General features: G+C 54.5%; 3 protein-coding genes across 3 annotated transcripts; 2 read left to right on the top strand and 1 right to left on the bottom strand.

Annotated features, from left to right (window-relative positions):
* Positions 1 to 114: 114 nt before the first annotated feature.
* LBX2 (ladybird homeobox 2) lies at positions 115 to 1,709 on the top strand. Its single transcript, XM_087823858.1, has 2 exons — positions 115 to 319; positions 1,318 to 1,709. Exons 1-2 carry the CDS (start codon positions 115 to 117, stop codon positions 1,707 to 1,709), a joined length of 597 nt encoding a protein of 198 aa, XP_087679984.1.
* A 3,574-nt stretch (positions 1,710 to 5,283) lies between these two features.
* Positions 5,284 to 13,459, bottom strand: TTC31 (tetratricopeptide repeat domain 31). Its single transcript, XM_016202513.2, has 13 exons — positions 13,393 to 13,459; positions 13,154 to 13,242; positions 9,647 to 9,749; positions 9,299 to 9,528; positions 9,054 to 9,137; positions 8,540 to 8,596; positions 8,348 to 8,428; positions 8,044 to 8,238; positions 7,655 to 7,706; positions 7,470 to 7,560; positions 7,238 to 7,379; positions 6,917 to 7,018; positions 5,284 to 6,735 (listed from the first exon to the last, which is right to left on the bottom strand). The coding sequence occupies exons 1-13, from the start codon at positions 13,430 to 13,432 to the stop codon at positions 6,424 to 6,426; spliced, it is 1,578 nt and encodes a 525-aa protein (XP_016057999.2). The 5' UTR covers positions 13,433 to 13,459; the 3' UTR covers positions 5,284 to 6,423.
* A 215-nt stretch (positions 13,460 to 13,674) lies between these two features.
* On the top strand, positions 13,675 to 20,563 carry CCDC142 (coiled-coil domain containing 142). The gene is made up of 10 exons (XM_016202553.2): positions 13,675 to 14,795; positions 15,093 to 15,179; positions 15,257 to 15,403; positions 15,536 to 15,666; positions 15,737 to 15,850; positions 18,476 to 18,590; positions 18,805 to 18,982; positions 19,107 to 19,306; positions 19,446 to 19,928; positions 20,483 to 20,563. Exons 1-9 carry the CDS (start codon positions 13,730 to 13,732, stop codon positions 19,703 to 19,705), a joined length of 2,298 nt encoding a protein of 765 aa, XP_016058039.2. The 5' UTR covers positions 13,675 to 13,729; the 3' UTR covers positions 19,706 to 19,928; positions 20,483 to 20,563.
* The last annotated feature ends 14 nt before the right edge of the window (positions 20,564 to 20,577 follow it).

The following is a 20,577-nucleotide window of genomic DNA, read 5'->3' as shown; positions in this document are numbered from 1 at the left end:
AGCGTGGAGGGCGGGTCCGAGGCGGGGGGCCCGGATCGGGAGCCCCGCGCCGGGGTCCAGGCAGCTGCGGAGCCACGCACAGCGGGCGGCAGGACCGCCACAGCCCCGCCGGCCATGAGCTCGGGACCCGAGCCCCGGACGGCCCCGACACCCTTCAGCATCGCAGACATCCTAGGCCCGGGCATGGCCCCCCGAGGACCCCCTGCGTCGCAGCTTCCAGAGGCGAGCGCAGGCCCCACGTCGCCGCTGTGCGCGCTGGAGGAGCTGACCAGTACCGCTTTCCACGGACTCGATGGGCACGCTCTGCAGCCCGCTGGAGGTACAGCGCCGGCCAGGTCGCGCACCCTGACTTGGCCTTCTCCCCACCTCTCTCCTCCGTGCCCCACCTTTGCCCGCCCTGCCCGCCACCCTAGTCTGCCCGCTGCCCTCAGCCCACGTGCGGGGACTTGCATCTCCCGCCCTCGCCTCCCCTCCGCTGGCTCCCAGGCTCCGCGGCCGCTCCGGGAGGCCGCGGGGCCCGAGGGGCAGGGCCGGGCCGTCCAGAGCGGAGCCACCCGCGGGTCCTTTCGCTGTAGGCGGGGCAATCGCGACGGAAAGGCCGGAGCGAAGGAGACAAAAGGCCTGAGCCCGAGGCTGTGAATGAGTGAACTAGGGCGAGGGGGGCGTAGAAAGTGCTGGCAGGCAGGCTCGGGCCTCTCCGGGTGAACAGGCTCCGATTTAAGTCCCTCTCTTCCCGAGAGGGCGCAGGAGCTGAGGTACCTCGGAGCGGCCAGGGCCTCGGGGCTCCGAGCTCCGCCTCTCCTTGCCGTCTGTACCCCACTACCTCCCTTTTGTGCTCGAGGGCGGGGGCATGTCACTAAAAAAAAGAGTAAGCTGAGAGTGCCAGGCACAACCCGCAAGTCTACAGCAGAGCCTGACCCGGATCCTGCCACACTCACCACGCGGGGTCAGCTGCCCCTACTCCGACCGCGGTTGGCCCCCAGCTCTGGTGCCGGCCCCGACCTGCAAGCCGGCTCAGTCCAGGCCTCCAAAGGCCTCAGAGGCCCCCCGCCAGGCAGCCGGACCCTGCCCCGTGCCTGCTCGGGCCTACCCCCCCCCCCACTCCTCTCGCACGATGCCCTCAGCCTGCTGCCCCCAGTGGCTGGTTCCACTTTGTGCCCCCCCCTCCCCCCCGGCCTGACCCTCGCGCAGTTAGCTAAGGAACCTCGGTCTCGCTCCCGTCCCTTCGCCCCCACCCTGGCCGGACCCCATCCCCGGATTGGCCTAAGCCCGATTCCCGCAGGCTGGAGACTGACCCCCCGCACCCCATCCCCGCAGGCCGCGTGGCCCCGGGCGCTGCGGGCCCCGGACCGTCGGGCCGCAGACGGAGAAAGTCGCGCACGGCGTTCACGGCGCAGCAGGTGCTGGAGCTGGAGCGGCGCTTCGTGTTCCAGAAGTACCTGGCGCCCGCGGAGCGCGACGGGCTGGCGGCGAGGCTCGGCCTGGCCAACTCGCAGGTGCTCACGTGGTTCCAGAACCGGCGCGCCAAGCTCAAGCGCGACGTGGCGGAGATGCGCGCGGACGTGGCCTCGCTGCGCGCACTGTGCCCCGACGGCCAGGGCCGCCTCGCGCTGCCCCACGGCGCCCGCGGTCTCCGCGGAGGCCTGGGCCCCGCGCGGCCTGACTCGGGGCCCCACCTGTCAGACGAGGAGATTCAGGTGGACGACTGAAGGCAAAGCCGCCGCCCTGGCTCCGGGGCCCTGGACTTCTCGTCCCCTCGCCTCCGCGCTCCGCGCCCTGTCCGGGTTGCGGGTGGAGGGCGGGGGTCGACCCCGGCCTCGCCGGCTCACAGTGCAGACGCCCGCCTTTCCTCGCTGTTGAGAATAAAGTGGAGACCCCGCCGCACCGCGCCTCAATCCCGCGCCCCGGGCAGTCACAGCAAAATACGCTGGTTATTTCGGGTGTCCCTTGCTCGGCACTGTGCGGAGCGGTTTTCTTTAACCCTCATAGCAACCCTGCAAGGTAGGTGATATAATTATGGCCATTTTACAAAGAAAGGGCCCCTAGGTCAGGATTTGGACCAAGGCACCCAGCCAGCTTTCAGAGCCCGGAGACTCGGGGCTGAGCGGACCCGGGTGGAGCTCGGGAGCCTGGGGAGGGCCGCCTCTGCGAGCTGCCTGGGTGGCAGGACTCCGCTCCTTTCATCCCCTGCAGCCTCCGAGCCTTTGCTCTGAACCTCAAGCCCAGCCCCAGATTGACAACTTCGTGCCCGGTTCCCCTTTTCCCCACCCTGAGGTCATTTGTTAAAGGAGTCCCGACCCCTCTCCGCCGGGCCCCCCCCCCACTCCCCCGCCAAAAGAACGCTAAGCTGAGTCACAAAGTGCTGCATGCCGGGAGAGGGGGGACACCCCTACTTCCGGGACCTTCACCCCACAATTGGGCAGAAAATGTTCCCACTAGAACTGTGGCAGAGGCGCGGGCCGGAGGGTGGGACGGCCCGGCCCCGCCCGCGGAGGCGGAGCTGGGAGCAGCCGCCTGGTGGAGCCGAGACCCCCAGCCCACCTCCGCCCGCAGGCATTTCTCAGATGCATCTGTTCCACTGGTGACTAATCGCCCTCCGGCAGGGTGATGGGGAGAGAAGAGGAGCACCCAGTCGCTGCAGACCCTCCCCTGTGCCCGGCCTTCCCCGCGGGTTAGCAGACGACTGCGCTTAGGTGTCTTTCCCGCTTCCCCTCGCTCTCAGTTCCTCCACCCTCCTCAGACCTTCCCATGCATCTGCCCGGGCTCCACAACCCCACTCTCAAGAGTTCAGGGGGGCTCAGCCAGGGCCTCAGTTGCAAGTGGAGGTCCCAGGAGAGGGTATTTCAGGGACGGTGAACAAGGCTGGAAGGCAGAAGGGAACCTGGCATTTTCAGACGATGGCTACCGCTTCCTGAGCAGTTCCAGGTGCCTTGCATGGATTAATCTTCACAATAACCCCATGAGATAATGAGGCTTTAAGTTCATTTTGAGGATTAGGAGACTGAATCACGGAAGCCTAAGGAAACTTGGTCGTGTCATGAAGCTTCTAAGTGGTGGGGCTGGGACTCGCCTGCTAGTCTGACTCAGGAGTTCATGCTTTTGGCCACTTTAGGTTCTGTCCCTGTACCTGTGACTGGGCCTAACTGAAAGAGGTTACAGAAGGAGGAGCGGTGAAGCACTGAGGGTGGAGATGTAGGCATTGTACTGTATGGTCCTTGGAGGTTTTATTTATTTATTTTAAAGTATATTTTAAAATATATATATTTTATTGATTTCATAGAGAGGAAGGAAGAGGGAGAGGAAGATAGAAAAATCAATGATAAGAGAGTGAGTCACTGATCGCCTGCTTCCTACAGGCCCCCTGTTGGGGATCGAGCTGAAAATCAACTGGGATATCCTGGATCGTAGGTCAATGTTCACCTGCCCAGGCACAGGGGCAAGGCATGCCCTGGGAGGTTTTAGAGGAGAGGCATGAGAGTAATGCTTAGGGCAGCCAATGTGCAGGGTGGGCCAGAGTCTGAGGAAGTACTGTATTTCTGGCTACTGCAAAAGGTAAGAGCAGAGAGAATTCAGGACCATACTTGGAGGGGGGCGGGGGGGGGGAGGGTGGTTCTCAGAAAAGAGGAATCGGTGCCTGGCTGCTTTGGCTCAGTGGTTAGAGCAGTGTCCTGTGAACTGAAGGGTCCCAGGTTTGATCCCAGCCAAGGGCACATAACTCCATTGTAGGCTGGATCCCTGGCCCCTGTTGGGGCAGGTGCAGGAGGCAACTAATTGATGTTTTTCTCTCTGCCCCCCACCCCTTCCAGTCTCTCTGAAAAGCAATAGAAAAAATATCCTCAGGTGAGGATTGAACAACAAAAAAATTTTAAAAAAGAGGCCTGGCCAGTCGTGGCTCAACAGCTGAGCATCAACCTAGGATCCAGGAGATCACTGTTCGATTCCTGGTCAGGGCACATGCCCAGGTTGCAGGCTCCATCCCCAGTCGGGGGCATGCAGGAAGTAGCCAACCAATGACTCTCTCATCATTGATGTTTTTCTCTCTCTCTCTCCCCCCTCCCTTCCTCTCTCTGAAATCAATAAAGACATATTTTAAAAAAGAAAAGAGGAATCAGTGTGATTCCCCCAGTGACCAAAAATTGCATGAGTCAGTGACAACCTTGCAAACCTGGGCAACTGGAAGAAAAATAGCATCATGGACAGAAATAATGACACCTAGGGTAGAGCTAAAAATCTGTCAGCCATTATATACAAAAAGTATTCTTTGTACCTGTGTTGCCCCTTCAACACACATACACAACACACACACCTCCTCTGGTTCTTGTTTAGGGCCCCTTGCTTATTCCCTTCACCCCCTTCTAAAGGCCTCTCAGAATCTTCAGATTTGGGTGATCAACTCATTCCTGTTTACCCAGGACTTTGCCTCCCAGTTTTAGCACTAATTTTCCCTCAGTCCCAGGAGAATCAGGATGGTTTATCACCCTGCTTTCCAGCCCTGGGGGCGCAGAATTCAGGCAGCTGGGTCACAACCCCTACCAGTTAGCAGTATGAGTATGGGGACAAAGTGCCAGTCCTGTGGCTCTTGGAGAAGATTCAAGTCCAGGACAGGGAGGGAACATTTCTTTGAGAGGCTGGAAGAGCAAGGAGCTAGCTCAGCCTGAAAGCAAAGATACCGCACAGTAATGGTAGGCAGCCATTCTTTGAGGCCAGGAGCCTTAGTGGAGTCCCCAAAACAGAGAATTCCCCCCAGAACAAGCCCAGATGGACAGGCTTCTGGTGGAGTCACTAATATAATCACCCCTTAAGCCAACAACCAGCTCTCCCTAACCCCACTCCCCAACCAGGCATAAGCAAAGAAATTCCAGGGCAAATAATTCTACTTAGGAAGGTAGGGGCCAAATTAATTGGTTCTAAGCCATCACCCTCCTCCACCTGAAGCTTCCTAAATTCTAGCCCAGCACTGTCACCTCTTGTAATCAAGCCTTGAACAAACAAAACTCAAACCTGTCCTATCAAAATGGCCTCTGGATGGGTACATCAGGATCACCAGGCGGACTACTGAAACACAAACTGCTGGGCCCCTGCCTTGCAGATTCTGATTTAGAAGGTCTCAGGTGGGGCCTGAGAACTTGCATTTATAACAAGTTCCCAGTGACACTGATGCCACAGGTCCAGGGACCACACTTTGAGAACTACCATCCCAAGAACTCTGTATTTTGTGAAATAGGCAGAAATTCATTCATACTCCTCTCTTCCCACCATGAGAAACATGAGTATGTATGACAGTTGCAGATAAAAATTAGTTTATTTAACAGTCACTATGTACCAGGCACTTGGTATCTTCTTTCTTTTTCAGTCCTCGCAACAGCCCTGTGAGGTAGGGATTGCACCCATTTTACAGATGAGGGAAATGAGGCACAGATTATCCTGTTGAATGGTTCCTCTTGGAAGTGCATTCTGAGAGGTCTAAAAGTCCCCTGCAGATCCATTTAAATGAGCTGAGAGTCCCAGGCAAGGCTAGGGAGGAACCAGCCAGGGGCAGCTGCTAGGACCTCAGAGAAACCAAAGAGAACTCATGATTCTTACATAGAAAGTAGAGAATTATAGACATCTCTGTGGGCAGTGACCCTTGGTGGAAAAACTGAATAAATGCACACAGGGAAAGACTAGTTACAATGCCCAGTGATGAAGTGGAGAAAAAACATGGCCAAGGTAGCAGCATCCTGGGTGCCTGTTGAGGCCCCATCAGCAGAAGAGCCAGCAGTGGGGAAGTGGGGAAATGTTATGGGCTCTGCCAGCTCCAGGTAGGAGCTGGAAAGGGAATTACGAAATGCAAACCCTTGGCGAATCATCTAGCAGTAAGAGGAGGTGAGCATGAGACCACTGGGCAAAGGATAGGTCAGAATGTGCACAAAAATCTGTACAGGAAACAAGGCACGAGGAGCTGGGGCTAGAGGAAACAAGGCGAGAACTGGGATTAGGAAGAGGTGAGCATCCATCAAGGTGAAGGGTGGGACTCAGCCTTACTCATCACTATGACCCCATTCTCGAGCACAGAGCTCTGGCTAGTGAATGAGTTCCCCAGGGCCAAGAGCAGAAATTGCCCCAAAGGCCCCTGCTGGGTCTATTATAGTCTTAAAACCTGAACTTTTGTACTTGTAAGTTTCCCTTCTTGAGCCTTGGTGGACTTTATTTTTTATTTCCCCCAGAAGTCATCTGCTTGAGAAGAAAGGCTGTTTTAGTGGACCTGGGGCTCCTTTCTCTCATCAGAATGTTTCTGTGGCAAGAGGAATGACTAACAGGGGTGTCTCTAACTATGGTTTTGAAGTACAAGGTCTCAAAATATGCAGGGAACAGCCACCACACAGTGTCTCTCATTCCCATGGGACACACACATTGCCTATCCTATGAGGGACAGGTGTTCCCTCATTTGGTCTGAGGTAGATGATGGGGCCCAGGTCCCAGGATTCCCCAGCCCTTTGAGGGGTTCTGGAGATGGAGAGGTCTTCTACTCTGAGTCTGGGGGTGGGGCCAGTTGGAGAAGCTTGGGTGATGAGGCGGAAAATTCAAGGGTGGATTCAGAAGGCCAGGGGCTCTTGGAGCAGTGCTTCGAGGGTGACTGAGGGAGAGGAGGCCTGAGGCTGCTGGCTCAGTGTGGGGAAATGGCGGAGGGAACCCAGGTGGCGGAGGGAACCCAGTTGGCGGAGGTGGTGCAGGGTATCCTCCTCGCTGATCCTGCTGAGAAGGGAAAAGGAGAGGCACCTGATATACTCCTTTCTAGCAGCACAGCCCCTGCCCCTCATCCCACCCATTCCTGCCCCCCTGTCCCACTGAGGCAGAAGGTAGCACTGCCTGGTGTTTCAATCACAGCCAATTCTTCCTGCTGTCCCCTCAGCAAGAGTGAGCCTGGTTCCCTTACCATAGTGAGCTGCAGAAGACAAGAGTGGAGCTCCCGAGCTGCATCAGGCTGGGACCCCCCTCTTAGAGTCTCCCGGAACACAGCAGCTGCCTCCTCAAAGCGCTTTGGTCCCAGAGTGATCAGAAAGAGGAAAGTTTAGGTATTGGGGGAAGGGGAGGAGTCAAGGATATTAAAAATGCCCCCTTTCTCAAACTGGCCCAGCTCCTAGTATCACTGACGTGACACTGGTACATTGAGCTTACCTAGAAAGTGTCAATGTAGACCCAATCCCCGCCCATCCCACCCAAATTCCTCCTCTGCTTCCAATGTGGGACCCATTACCTGCAGTCCCATCAAGGCCTTGCCCAGGCGGAAGAGGCCTCGAGGCCAGCCGGGTTGCAGGGTAAGGGCCACCTGTGCATCAGCCAGGGCGCATACTGGCTGACCTAGCCGCTCATGGCAGAAAGAGCGATTTCCAAATAACCTGATGAAGACAAAGTGGTCAAAAGTCCAGGTCTCAACACCTTGCCAGCTTGCTCTGATCTCCCAGCACAATGGCCAAGCCCCCACCTACCGGTGGTCCCGGGGGTTGAGCTTCAAGGCCTGGGTGAAGAGGCCCACGGCCTCATGGTAGAAACCATTTTGGGCAAAGCCAGTACCCAACTCTGGTGAGGAGAGAGGGTGGGAAGGTTCAGATGGGGCTACTTGCAATGGGGCTACCCCAGGGAGGGTGGGGTGAGGAGGGAGAAGGAATCTTACTTGCCAGCTCCTGGCTCTTCTGTAAGGCAGCTGCCAGCAGTCCTGGAGATGCCTAGGGATGGAAAGGGGAGAAAAGTCAAGCAGGACTTGGGCCTCAGCCTTCCCAAAGTCTTCTCTTTTGTTCACCCAATTAACATTACAATTAGCATCAACCAATTCATGTAATTCCCAAGACAGCTCTGCAAGATGCTATCAGCCTTACCTTCCTGCAGAGGAAACTAGCCAGGGTGAGGGTGTCAATGACAGAGCTTGACCCCAGGTCTCTTAAACCTGGGGCCAGAGAACTCCTTCTACTGGCCGCTGCCCTCAACCCTTAGGTCATGTGAATTCCCAGAAACCTCTGGCACCACTTCCACTGGTTCCAGCTGAGGTTCTTCTGTCCACCTTACCTCTGCCTTAGGACTCTGCCTGGGACTCTCTTCTCTTGGAGAGTTCCCTTCCTCCTGGCCCACCTTCTTCTGAGGGCTTAGGCTCTTGACTTGGGGCTCCTGGCTCAGTTCCTTCTCTCTGAGGGCACTAGGGGGCCAATCCCCAACCTTGCGCAAAGCCAGAGACACGAAAGTGCTAGATAGATCCAGTGCTTCCTGTGAACAGAAAGGAAAAGGTATGGAGGGGGTAGGGATGAAGTATGTACTGGGGTAGGAGGAAGTAGTGGTAGGCAGAGACCAAGAGAGGAAGAAAGGGGGCTCTCACCTCTTCCTCACCACACTGTCCCTGAGCTGGGTTCCCAGGGCTGGATGGAGGGCTCCCATTCCCATCTGGGGAGGCCTCAACCTGGAGGGAAGGTAAGTAGGTACAGAACTGGGATTGCCTGGAGCCACATACCTTCTGATTCCCCACCTTCCCGGCACTTGGTGCTCTTGGTACCTGCCTGCAGACACTCACCTTGGGCACCCCACTATCCTGCTCCCTGCGCTCCTGTCGCTTTCGGTCCTTTTGACGCTGTAATAATAATGATGATGATGTATTTTCAGCACTATACTTAAATACACACACACATACAATTTGCATCTTAAGGCCAATTCTTCATGTGTAGAATATACGCTATCGGTCATGTACGTACTGGCTAAGAGTTTTGCATACACGATCTCATTTAATCCTCGGAACTCTCTGAGATAGATGTTGTTACCCTCAGTTTACAGGTGAAAAAGCAGACGAGCAGAAAGAGTGGGAGACGTCTCACAGTAAGCAGGAGGCAGATTCCAACCCACGCAGTATAGTGTGGCCCCGGAAACTGCTGCACCGTGTGGCCTCCAGGAGACCCTCTGGTCCCTGTACCCCTTGGGCCCCCTGGCAAGAGGATCCACTGTAGGCCACATTGAGTCCTCTCCTGTTTCCACAAAGCTTCCCTCTTTCCCTCACCCAAATCCCTCTGAGCTCCCACTCCTGCCCTCTCTACCTTCTTCTTGAGTCGTTTCTTCTCTGCTTTCTGTTTTGTGCGTTCCTCCTCAGCCACCAGTTCTTCAGCCAGTCGGTTGGCTTCCTGGAGGAGGAGGGGCAGGTGACAGGGAAAGAGAGAAAAAGCAAAAGAGAGGCAAGCAGTATGGATCTTGAAAGGTCCAGGTTAGGGGAGAATATAGGTAGGGGAATATGGGGGTTGGAAGGAGCCTGGGGGAAGGTGAAGCCCCTTGCAGATGGTCTTACCTCCTCACTCAGCAGCAGCTTCTGGGGCATGGCCACCTGAAGCAGGCTGTCTGAGCTGCTGGAGAAGGATGCTGAGGCAGAGGGTCTTTGAGGGCAGGGCTTAGACCCTTGGGGAGGGTACAGGAAGGACTTTTGGAGACCGCAGTAGGTGCCCAGTCCCTCAGCCCCCTTGCCCCTGTCACTCTGTCTAGTTGTTTCCCCCTCATCACAGAAATGGTCCAGGAGGTAGTCTGTCAGGAGACCAAAAGAGAAAGGAAAGAAAGTAGAATATGAGAGAGGATCATCTGAGGGCCAGCCCTCCCCAGGGTACCAGCCTTGATCCCTGGGCCCAGCCCCTTCACTCCCCACCATGGTGCCACAGCTGTAGTCGCCCGCTGCTCCCATCCACATGGATCCGGTGCAGGCCTTGGGGCTCACTCTCCACCAGCCTTCGAAGAAAATCCACTATGTCCTGGGAGGGGGATGGAAGGGTAGGCTGGTGTTGGGGGAGAGCTCTGGGAGAGAGCAAGGGGCTTGGCTGCGTTGACCACTCCACCATGGCAACCACAACGCAGCCACCCAGCCTGGAGAACCTTACTTCCTAACCTCTCCTGCTCAGCATCTCAAAACACACTGCTTTCAGCCTTCATGGTCTATCACCTTACCTCACTACTCTCCTGCCTTCCCAAAGGTTGAGTGTGGCTTTCACCCTAGCCTTCTCAACCATCCAGTATCTCCTCCCAACTTGCCACTAGTTCGGCCTCTAAAATGAAGTCCTAAAATGGAGTTCTCTTACCTGCTCTTCCAGTTATGCCCCATCCTATCCTTGAATATGAACAGCCCCCATATAATATACCTGGAGCTACCTCGCGTTTAACTGAAGGCAGCAATTCCTGGCTGGCCTCTCCTCTGCACTTCATCTCTCACCAAAACCAAGCTCTCAACAATTACTCCCTTACTCAGAAACTTCCAGTAATCCCCTACTGCCAGGGCCACACACTGGCATCTAGCTCCTCAGCCTGGGATTTGTAACCTTCTAAAAAGTTCCCTGGCTGCCGGTGGGCATGGCACAGCGGTTGAGCATTGACCTATGATCCAGAAGACAGCAGTTCCATTCCCAGTCATGCTGGGTTGTAGGCTCAATCCCCAGCAGGGGGCGTGCAGGAGGCAGCCAATCAATGACTCTCATAGTTGATGTTTCTCTCTCTCTCCCTCTCCCTTCCTCTCTCTGAAATCAATAAAATACATTAAAAAAAAAAAAAAAAGGCTCTGCCACCAGGCTGCTTCCAGCCCTGGGGTTTTTCCCCAGTGTCCTCAAATCCCTTATGGCTCTGAGCTTCTTTCTTACCACATCTTGTCTCAACTTCAAGCTCCAGTTCAAGTTCTATCTTCCCTCAAAAACTTGCCAGACCCTTTCATCCCCAATGATCTCTGCCCTCTCTCAACCAAGCTGTAGACTGTGTTATACAATCTAGAGCCTGACTACTCACTACTTTCTATTGGTCTCTTGATTAGTGAGGCACCATGGAACTGGAAAGAGCACTATGCTAGAGCAGAGCTGCTTGCACCCTAGTTCTGGCTCAGCCACTGCCCGGTTGTTTGATTTGGGACAAGTTGTTTAATTTCTCTGGACCTCAACTTCCCCATTCACAAAATGAGGCCCATACATCCTGTGATTCTGATGAGAATCGCTTTCTCAGTGTAAGCTAAGATAGACAAGAATCACCACGTCCCTATGTGGCAGATCAGGCCTAAACAGAGCAGACCGTGACTAGGTGGTGGCCTGCTGACCGAGAAATTGAGAAGCCACATGAAACTCCAGACTGCTAAAATAATGGTAGGCAGTACTTCAGATCACACAGTCAGCCTCTAAACAATTTTAGATCCAAGGCTCCCCTCAGGAGACAGTCTTGACTAGCATCTTCATTTACATCGCTGGGCACTTTCATAAAGTCTTATTCTCAAATTCAGTTTCCTGGTGGGTTCATTTCAATTTCCAAAACTGGAATTTAGGCATAAATAATGCATGCTCCAAGCCCGTGTTCCCCCCCTCCCCCAAAGGTATCTTTATTGATTTCAGAGAGAGGAAAGGAGAAGGGGAGAGAGAAATAGAAACATCAATGATGAGAGAGTCATTGATCGGCCACCTCCTGCACACCCCCAACTGGGGATTGAGCCCGCAACCCGGGCATGTGCCCTGACCGGGAATCGAACCCCGATCGCCTGGATCCTAGGTCAACACTCAATCGCTGAGCCACACCCAGCCGGGCTCCGGGCCCATTTTAGGCAGCCTCCTCAGGACGTGCCTGCCTTTCAAATATATATTTTTCCCTATATCTTCAGCCTCTCTCTCTTCCTCCTCAGCCCAACCATCTTAAAAAAAAAAAAAAAAAAAAAAAGAATTCTTTGACCTTCCACCTCTCCCCCAAACACATTCTGTGCTACTGCCTTAATTCACTACCTGGCCACACATGACTTGGCCCCCCAATACCTTCATGAATCATCTCCTACCCTCTTGTCACCCTCCTCCAGCTACAGTGATCTTCTCTTAAGTTCCTACAACACTAAGTGCACTGAGAAGCTTCACTTCTAACATCTCGGGGCATCTGTACGTGTTTCCTCTGCCTAGAATGCTCTTTCCCCAGTGAATGGCTCAATCTTTCGTCCCCTTGTCTGCTTAAACCTTCTCTGGCCATTCCTTTTAAAACAAGAAACCTCTCAACTCCACTCAGTGCCCCCAATCCTCCTCCTTGCTTTATTTTTCTTTGCACTTCTTGTAGCTGACATACTACATTGTTTATTTTTTGATTGGCTGCTCCCACTGGATATTTCTAATCCATTTAATAAAGGGATTTTTGTCTGTTTGATAGACTGTCTTCCCAGACTAAAAAAGTGTCTGTTTTAGGTGTGTCCTGGGTGCTCAGCAAGAGGAGGCTATTCCAACAGAGATGCAGCCAGGAGCTGTATCTGAAGAACTCTGTGTGACCCAGTGAGTTAGAACTTGGTCCTGTCGAGTGAAACACTCAAATAAAATACTGCCCAGGACATTTAGGGGTGGAACGTTTAGTTACGAGGCCGTTACAACTGTTCAGGCCAGAGAGAATGAGTTATTGAACTAAGGCAGAGGCAGCAGGCGCAGGAAGGGAAATGATGGGTTCGATTTAAGAGACGTTTCCGAAGTAGATTTTAGTGGCTGACTACATGTACAGGAAAGGGTAAAGGAGAGGGAGGACTATATAGGATGACTTTCCGATTTCTGGGTTAGGCAACTGGATGGGAGTTGGTGTTGTAAACCAAAACTAAGATTACAGCAAAAGCAACCAATTTGCAAAGATGATGAACTTGTGAGTTTGAGGTTTTTGGAAATAACGAGGAAGGGGCTGCAAGCGCAGCTTTTCAGTATTCCCAAATCCGATCCTGCCTCTCCTCAAAACCCTATCACCTCGCCGAGGACACCCAAACCCTGTGCTGGGCAAGGCCTTCCCACTCACCTGCTGCCTTCTCCCCACCTTATCTCCTACAGTTCCCACCGAACCCTCCACCCAGGTTTCATTTCAGTGAAGTTCTTTTAACTTTTCCTCGTCCTAGTGTCTTTGCTCACACTGCTCCCTCCGGTCGTGTCTCCCCGCAGGGAGCTCCTCCTCGCTCCGCAGTTCCCGACCCAGCGACCCCAGTCGGCCCCGCCCTGCGCCCTCCCAGCCTCCGCTCCGGCCGCGCGCTCCGGGCTCCGCCGCTCCCCCGGCGCTCGCCTCGCGCCCGAGGGCAGGGCCCGGGGCGGCGCCTCTCCAGAGCCGCCGGGGCCCCGTCGGCGGAGCAGGTTGGGAAGAGGCGTGACAGACATAAACAGGGCGAGGGGGAGCGAGGAGTCCCTTTTACCTCTTCTCCGTAGTCCTCGGGACCGAATTCCTGGCAGAGTCTGGGGACAGCAGCGACCCCCAGCGGGCAGCCAGGCCGCAGAGGACAGTCTACGCCAAAGGAGAGCCGCGGCGCGTCAGGGGGAGGGACTGGCCGGAGCCCTCAGCCCCCGCGAGAAGCTCAAACCCCTCCGGAAAACGGGCAGACCCGAGGGGCGCTGCCCCCCTCCCGGATCCCCTCCCGGGGTCACACCTGCTCACCTAGCTTGATCCGCCCCGCAGTCTTCGGAACCGGCGCCATCTCGCGTCCGCAGGAACCCGAAAGCGAAAGACAGACGCGTATCTGCTGTGGGCCGAAGGGGGGGCGGGGTGTGGGGGGGCGGCGGGGGGTGAGAGGGCAAAGCCGGCAGTCATCTTTGTTAGGGGCGGAAGCCTCCGACTACGGAGCGCGAGAGAGTTCAGGACGGTCCCAGCGGCCGCGGGGCGCGGGAGGACGGCTCTCGGGGCGGGGCGGGGCGGGGCGGGGCCCGGCCGGCGGCGGGCGTTGGGCGGCGCGGGCGGGCGGGAGTCGTTAGGTTTGTTTCCCGCACGCTGCCCCATGGCGCGGGCGTCCCGCTCGGACGGCCTGCCTCCGCCTGCTCCCGCGCCGCAGTCGTGGGCGCTAGCCCGGCCTGCGGGGGAGGAGCAGTGGGGGGGAAGGCGGGCGGGCGCTCTCGGCGGGGACGTCCGTGGCCCGCCCGGGCTACCGGTTGCCCGGAGCAGCCCCTGCTTGGACCAACGGCCTGGAGGAGCTCGGGGAGGGCAGCCGTGGGGGGCGGCGCCGTTGGACACTGGAGAGCACCAAGAGGCTGGCTCTGCAGACCCCAGGCAGGAGCCCGCCGCCGACGGGCCGCTCCCTCCCACGCTGCAGCGTCTCCGGGCAGTGTTGCTGCGGCTGCACCGCGAGCGGGAGCAGCTCCTCCAAGCCCAGGACTGCGCCCGCCACCTACGGGCGGCCGTGCGCCTTCTGAGGCTGCTGAGTCCCGGCGCGCCGCCTCCGGGCCCCCGCCCCTTGCCTCAGCTGTGCCGCGACCTGCTGCCGCAGCTTTCCCGAACGGCAGTCCTGCGAACCGGTCTTCGGGAGACTCCCGAGCCGCTACTCCTGGCGCGCCCCGTCGGACTGGCTACCCAGCGCCTGGATGCCGTCATCGAGATGCAGCTTCGCGCTCTGGGCCGGGCGCCCGCCAGCCCCATCCTGTCCTCCCAACTGGCCGACCTGCTGCTGGCACTTCCCACCTATCATCAGCTGCAGGAAAAAGCCTTAAGCCACGTCCCAGGGGCGGCACGCCCTTTCCCCGAGGCCCGAGTGCTCTGCCTCCTGACGGGGGAGCGGGGTTGCCAGGTGGCAGGTCAGCTGAACGAGGCGCTCAGGGGATCGGGCTTGTGGGACCAGCTCGGCAAGTGTTGTCGTGGGGAGCAGGAGCTGCTGCCAGGGCTCCTGGGCCTAATGGGAGGCGTGGCAGGTTCAGCCAGCAGTGGACTGGGGCTTGGAGGAGGTGGAGTCCTGTGGAGCCAGTACTGGACCCTGCTATGGACAGCCTGTGCTCAGAGTCTGGACCTAAGGCTAGGACCCTGGAGGGACCCCAGGGCAGCGGCACAACAGCTGAGTCAGGCACTGGATCAGGGTGAGTGGAGGGCTTGGGTGGGCCTCTGGGAAGGCTGGATTCCCTACTCCCTAGTCACCTCAATCACCTGCCAGCCTGACTACAAAATCAGGCCCCTTAGAATGAACACCTCTTTGCCCCTCTTCCCCTCCACAACCCTGGGATTCAAGTAAAGCTTCTGAGCTTTCAAGGCAAAGCCTTGCTTTCCACCCGTCTTGAGTTTTAGGGCATGCCTCTTCTCTTCCCCTATCATTGAGTGGGCAGCGGTTGTAGAAAATTGAGGCCTTGTTTGCAGGCTAGAGTAATTTCTTCCATTAGCATCCCTGCCTCAGGAGTGTGAGAAGGAGCTGGCTTCTTTGTGTCACAGCCTATTTCATCAGTCTCTTATCCGGAGCTGGGACCAAGGTGAGAACGAAGGGGCACTGGGAGTGACACAAACCCCAGTTGGCCCTTCCCTATCAAACCTACCCCCTCATCTTCAGTCTTCTGCCAGGCCTTGGGATCTGCTAGTGATCAGAGCTGCCTTTCCTCATCCTCTCATACCAGTGAACTTCTGCAACAGCTCTTCCCTCCTCTCTTGGATGCCCTTCAAGAGACCAAGCCAGGGCTGCTCCTCTGTCAGCCTCAAGGTGAGACAAGTGGCTGCAGTTGGGGAAACAGGAGAACAGTTCAGGATATCTCCTTTATTCTTTCTCTCTGTTCTGTAGCTTGCCTTCTCCCAAAGCTGCTCCATAACTCCTCAGATACTTGTCCCTCCCCAGGTCCTGCACCCCTTGCCCTGGGGCTCTGCACTTTGCAGACAACCTTGCTTTGGTTTTGGGGCAGAGCTCAGCAGCATCTGGCAGCATGGGCCCCAGGTTCCTTCTTGCTCCTGATCCAGAAGGACTTACCTGTAAGTAGCTAGGAATGGGGAGGGAGCAGCCTAGGCTGGGCTCAGACCTCACACACTATTTCTGCAAAAGCCTGTGTTAGGCCAGGCCGAAGCTCTATCTAGCCTGGCCTCAGAGGAAAGGTTGGCCCTGGAGGTGGAGCAGCAGCTGGGCCTGGAAATCCGGAAGCTGACAATACAGATCCAGGTGAGGAGAGCAGGGACCCTGACAGTGGCCAGCTTTTGAGTTGGAGGGTGGGGAGGGTGCAGAATATCTGTGATTTGGAATCTTCTTAGAGTCTCTGCTGAATTTATCTTTTGCTTTGTTCATTTTTTGTTCTATTTAACTTTTTATTATGGAAAATGTAAAACATATACAAAAGTAGAGAGAAGAGTATAATGGAGCCCTGTATTCCTACACAGAGGCTTTAACAATGGTCTTTTGTTTTATCTATGTATTCCCTGCCTCCCCACTCCCACCCCCCATATCAGGCTCTCATTTTGTCATGTTAACAGCCACTGATGATCATTGCCTAGACCCATGATTTCATTAGGGGGTGCAAAGTGGTGATATTCCAATTCTGTCATTCCTTTTTCATTTATTATTTGGCTTACTCCTATAAAGTGAAACTTGTCCTCATTAATTATCTGATTATTCTGAGGTCTGTTTTGTAGAGAAAAAGCAAGATGAATGGTTGATTCCTTTTATTTACTAGTTTCTAATACAATGTCTCTCCTCTTTTTAAAACATATAATTTGTATTTTTATTAAAGTAATACATGTCCATAGTTTAAAAGTGAAATAGAATATAATTTTAGAAGGCTTCTAATGTCTACTCCCACCTCTGATTCCTCTTCTATAGTTTTACTTTCATCCACTCTTGGGTGTTTCTTCTATTTTCGTCTAAATTTATGAATAAACTGTTATGCTTCCATTGTAATTTTTCCTCATTTTGCACATTATCCCTACTGTGGAAGGTGTCTGTCTGCTGTTTCCTCTTCTGACCCAAATTTCTCCTCTTTGTCCTGAATAAATGCATAGCCGTAGAGTTCATTGCTTATCCCTCTATTCCTTTCTCTCTGCATTACTTGGTGCTAGGAGTCCCCCACCCCGACCCCAGTTTAACCCTAATCTAGCATCTGCATCTGCATCTGTCTCTTGGGCATTTCCACCTCAATTTACTGCTGCCTTCTTCAATTCAACATGCCCCAAAGCAGGCTCCTCATGAGTAGAGTGGACAGTGATGGTCATGGGAACTCTGAGGCATGTGGTGACAGATACTCCATGCAAGGCTTATGGTTTGCTGATGGCTTGGCGGCTTCAGAGGAGTGACAGGAGTTAATGGAGGTGGACAGTTTATAGTTCCTTGGGGGATTATTGGGGAGATGACCTGACCAAAGCAGAAGATTCCTTTGTGTGTAGTGTATTTGTGTATGTGTGCGCTCGTGTGTGCACATGAGCTCACACATGTACACACACACACATCTGAGGTGTGGGTGGGGTAATGAGTAAATAGGTGGAGGGCACTGAACACTAGGCCACAGACTTGAGGCTTTATCTCATGAGTGACTGGGGTGCCACTGTAAGAGCAGGAGGGGAACAGTGAAGGCTGTGACAGAGTTTGATCCAGCTATAGTGATCAGGATGGACGGGAGGTGAGGAGACATACCGTTCAGCTCCTGATAGTAGTGGTGAGAACAGAGCAAAAGGTACAGGGACAGTGTGCTCACCATGTGAAGCAAACACTGTGCAAAGCATTCTGATGCCTTGCTCCTCTGCCTGGTGATTGCACTTTAGGCGTCTGCTCTGGGCATTCCACCACATACAGTACTGGGATGAAAAAGAATCGATTTTGTGAGTTTTCTCTCCAACTGAGCTGTAATGTCCCAGAGAGAAAGACTGTCTCATCATGTGACCTTGTATTTCCTGAGTGTTGAATGCAGAGGCTCCTTACTAATATCAGTTGACAGAGGGGTCAGTTCCTTGGCATAAATAAGGAGAAGGTTCTGATTTGGGGGAGAAGAGAGGAGGAGTTTGGATTTAGAGAGGCTATTGTCAGGATATGTACCAGGAACCACATGGGTTCTACCCTCACCCCCATGTCTGGCCCCCCACACCCCTTCCTCTCTTCAGGCTTGCTCGCATTCATCATTTTTTCTTTACAGACCTGCCACTACATACACCATTTCTTGGGGTTCTTCTCCTCCAAGATGGGCTGTAGAGAACCCATCTTTTTGCCATCTTCCCCCCTCCAAAAACAAAACCTATTGAACCAAAGAAACCAAATCAGCACATGGGCTTTTTCTTACTTTATGGGTTACACTGCTCTGGAGAAATGCAAGTGGGCTGTCAGAATACTCAGTATAAGGACATCCCAAAGGTTCCTGATTCTCAGAAAGTTACAGTCATTGCTCCTCATCTACACATAGTCCCTGCCTTCCTTTCATAGATGATAGCCAGATATTGTACAATTCCCCTTTCTTCAGCCTGTCCCTAGCATTTGCTTTTGAACATTGGTCATGGCGAAGGTATCTCGCTCTTTTTTTCCTATTAATGTTCCTATAGAAGAAAACCTGGAGGATTTCCATCCTCTGAACCAAGCTGGGGAGAGCAGGATAGTCCTAGGGCAATTGCCCACAATCATTTCTGGGTCCAGACCTTTTGGAAAACCCAATAAAAGCAATGGTACCTCTCCTTAGAAAATGCTTGAGCCCATACAACTCTGTTCTTGAGTTTTATGGATGCCAGGTTCAACACCTCAGATTGAGAAGAGCATCAGAGCTTGACAAGTCCCTAACAGATAAGCCCCTTTTACTTCTCCCTATCCCCATAGCTCCTGCCTGAAGAGTCACTAAGTCTCTTTTTTCAAGAATGCCATAAACAAGCTACACAGGGCTTCGAACTTCACATGCCACGGGGTCGGTACTGGCGGCATCGTCTCTGTCCTGGTAACTCCTCATTCCAGCATCCCCAGGGTTCCCAGGGGTAAGAGTATCCCGACCCCTCCAAATCCTGTCTCCACTCCCGTCCATCTTTGTCCTCACCTCCCGTGCCTCCCTGCCCCCACACTGGAAATCCTACTCTCTTCCCTCAATCACTCCATTAGGTACTCAGTGGATCTCAGTAGCTTTATATCCGGTCCTTTCTTTTCTCTCACTCCAGAACTCCCCAGTATTCCTAGTGAGTATGCTGGGTTTGTGGTCCGCACTGTACTGGAGCCTGTGTTGCAAGGATTGCAGGGTTTGTCACCTCCAGCCCAGGCCCCTGCCCTTGTGCAGGCGTTGACAGCCATCCTGGATGCCTGGCTTGACCACATCCTCACCCATGGGATCCGGTTCAGGTGGGGTGAAAAGGAGGCAGTGGCAGGGGTACGAATGGAACTGGAAAAGGGGAGGAGATAAGTGGGGCGGGGCAGTTTAGGAAGACCAGAGGGTCAGGGGCCCACATTGTACCGCCGCCTTCAGCCTGCAGGGGGCACTGCAGCTTAGACAAGATTTTGGAGTGGTCGGGGAGCTGCTGGAAGAAGAGCGGTGGGGCCTGTCCCCTGAACTTCGCCAGAGTCTGCTGATGCTCAGCGTCTTCCAGCGGCTGGATGGGGCCCTGCTGTGTCTATTGCAGCAGCCCCTGCCCAGGACTCAAGGCCACAGAAGGCCTCCCTGTTGCTGTGAGTCACACCCCCTTCTCAACTCCAGGTTCTTTGGGCCCTCATTTACTACTTTAAGTGTCCCATCCCCCATGCTTATCATTGATCTGGCTTCAGCAATCCCCCAGCAGCCACCTGCCTTCCACTCCTGCCTTACCAGGTGCATGTAATGAAGTCCAGACCTCGGAATTGCCCAGCAGCAGCCTCAACAGCCTGGAGAGCTTGGAGCCCCCTCTTCGGCCTGGAGCACCCCCAGCCCAAACAGCTCAGCTGCTAAACACGCTGTGGGGTGAGGGACCTAGCCCAGAGGCTTATCTGGTGGGAAATCAGCAGGCTTGGCTTGCCCTGAGGCAGCACCAGCGCCGCCCCTGGTGGCACTTGCCTTTTCTTTCCTGCCTGGAGACCAGTCCTGAATCCTAAGGAGCCTAATCAGCAGCCAGAAAGTCAACGCTCTGCATTTCTGGCTGGGAAAGCCCAGACATTTGAAACTGCATGTTAAAGAAGACTACATTTGGATGCTTGGAAGAAAGCATACCTGAGAACAACAAACTACACAGAGCCTGGACTTGCACGCTAAGAATCCAAGACATCCCAGTACCTGGAATCCAAAGTAAATGGCAATACCACAGCCCGGAAAGTGGAGGTCAGCATCTCTGGAGGCTCAGGCCTAATTCCCCATCAGTGAAGCCATCTCTGGGCTAGACGCAGAGAGGAGGGCTATAGGGTTGGATCTCAGAGTAAAGGGAAAGAGAAAAAACAATAGAAAGCAGAGAGCCTAGATGCCACTTCCTCTTAAGTCCCCAGGTCAGGCCAAACACAAAGTTAATACATCAGAAACCACAAAGGCGAAATAGTCATTTCTACAGCTGGATCTGTCCCAAGGGCTGTATTACCCTGTACTCTCCTCCCCATTACTACTTTCAGCGTTGAACCGTATTGGGCTGTAGGGCCTTCACGTGGTTACTCAGAGTCCAACATGTTTAATCTTCAATTACCTGAGTGGGGTTTACCCCCTGGTAGGTGCATAATCCCTGTCGTGGTGATGGTGTCCTCTTTGTAAGGGACCAGCACTGAAGATGGTGTTAACCTAGATCGGGAACAACAGGGAACGTAAGGGGAAAGGGAGCAGAAGGACCTGTTACCGGAGCCAGGTGCAAGCGGCTTTTACCCCATATTATCTTTACTGTGGTACAACAGGGCTATGAATGGATAGGTAGTAGTCGCTGACCGCTTACTTTGGGCCACTGTATACCCTGTGCCGAAACCATCTCTCCCGCCTGGCCGCCCTCCAC

This window comes from Miniopterus natalensis, chromosome 13 (genome assembly GCF_054644295.1).
Source record: "Miniopterus natalensis isolate mMinNat1 chromosome 13, mMinNat1.hap1, whole genome shotgun sequence".
In the NCBI taxonomy this organism is placed as follows: domain Eukaryota; kingdom Metazoa; phylum Chordata; class Mammalia; order Chiroptera; family Miniopteridae; genus Miniopterus; species Miniopterus natalensis.
The sequence above is the reverse complement of the archived record's forward strand: the minus strand, read 5'-3'. Positions and strand labels throughout refer to the sequence as shown.

Bases quoted from the DNA above. Each gene is read 5' to 3' on its own strand.
- LBX2 (XM_087823858.1), top strand. From the start codon at position 115: ATGAGCTCGGGACCCGAGCCCCGGACGGCCCCGACACCCTTCAGCATC. The intron at 320-1,317 runs GTACAGCGCCGG...CCATCCCCGCAG, and splicing joins CGCTCTGCAGCCCGCTGGAG to GCCGCGTGGCCCCGGGCGCT.
- TTC31 (XM_016202513.2), bottom strand. From the start codon at position 13,432: ATGGCGCCGGTTCCGAAGACTGCGGGGCGGATCAAGCTAG. The intron at 7,561-7,654 runs GTAAGATTCCTT...TCTCCTCACCAG, and splicing joins GAAGAGCCAGGAGCTGGCAA to AGTTGGGTACTGGCTTTGCC. The intron at 7,019-7,237 runs GTAATGGGTCCC...CTGGGACCAAAG, and splicing joins AGGCCTTGATGGGACTGCAG to CGCTTTGAGGAGGCAGCTGC.
- CCDC142 (XM_016202553.2), top strand. From the start codon at position 13,730: ATGGCGCGGGCGTCCCGCTCGGACGGCCTGCCTCCGCCTGCTCCCGCG. The intron at 15,180-15,256 runs GTGAGAACGAAG...CCTCATCTTCAG, and splicing joins TATCCGGAGCTGGGACCAAG to TCTTCTGCCAGGCCTTGGGA. The intron at 18,591-18,804 runs GTAACTCCTCAT...CTCTCACTCCAG, and splicing joins GCGGCATCGTCTCTGTCCTG to AACTCCCCAGTATTCCTAGT.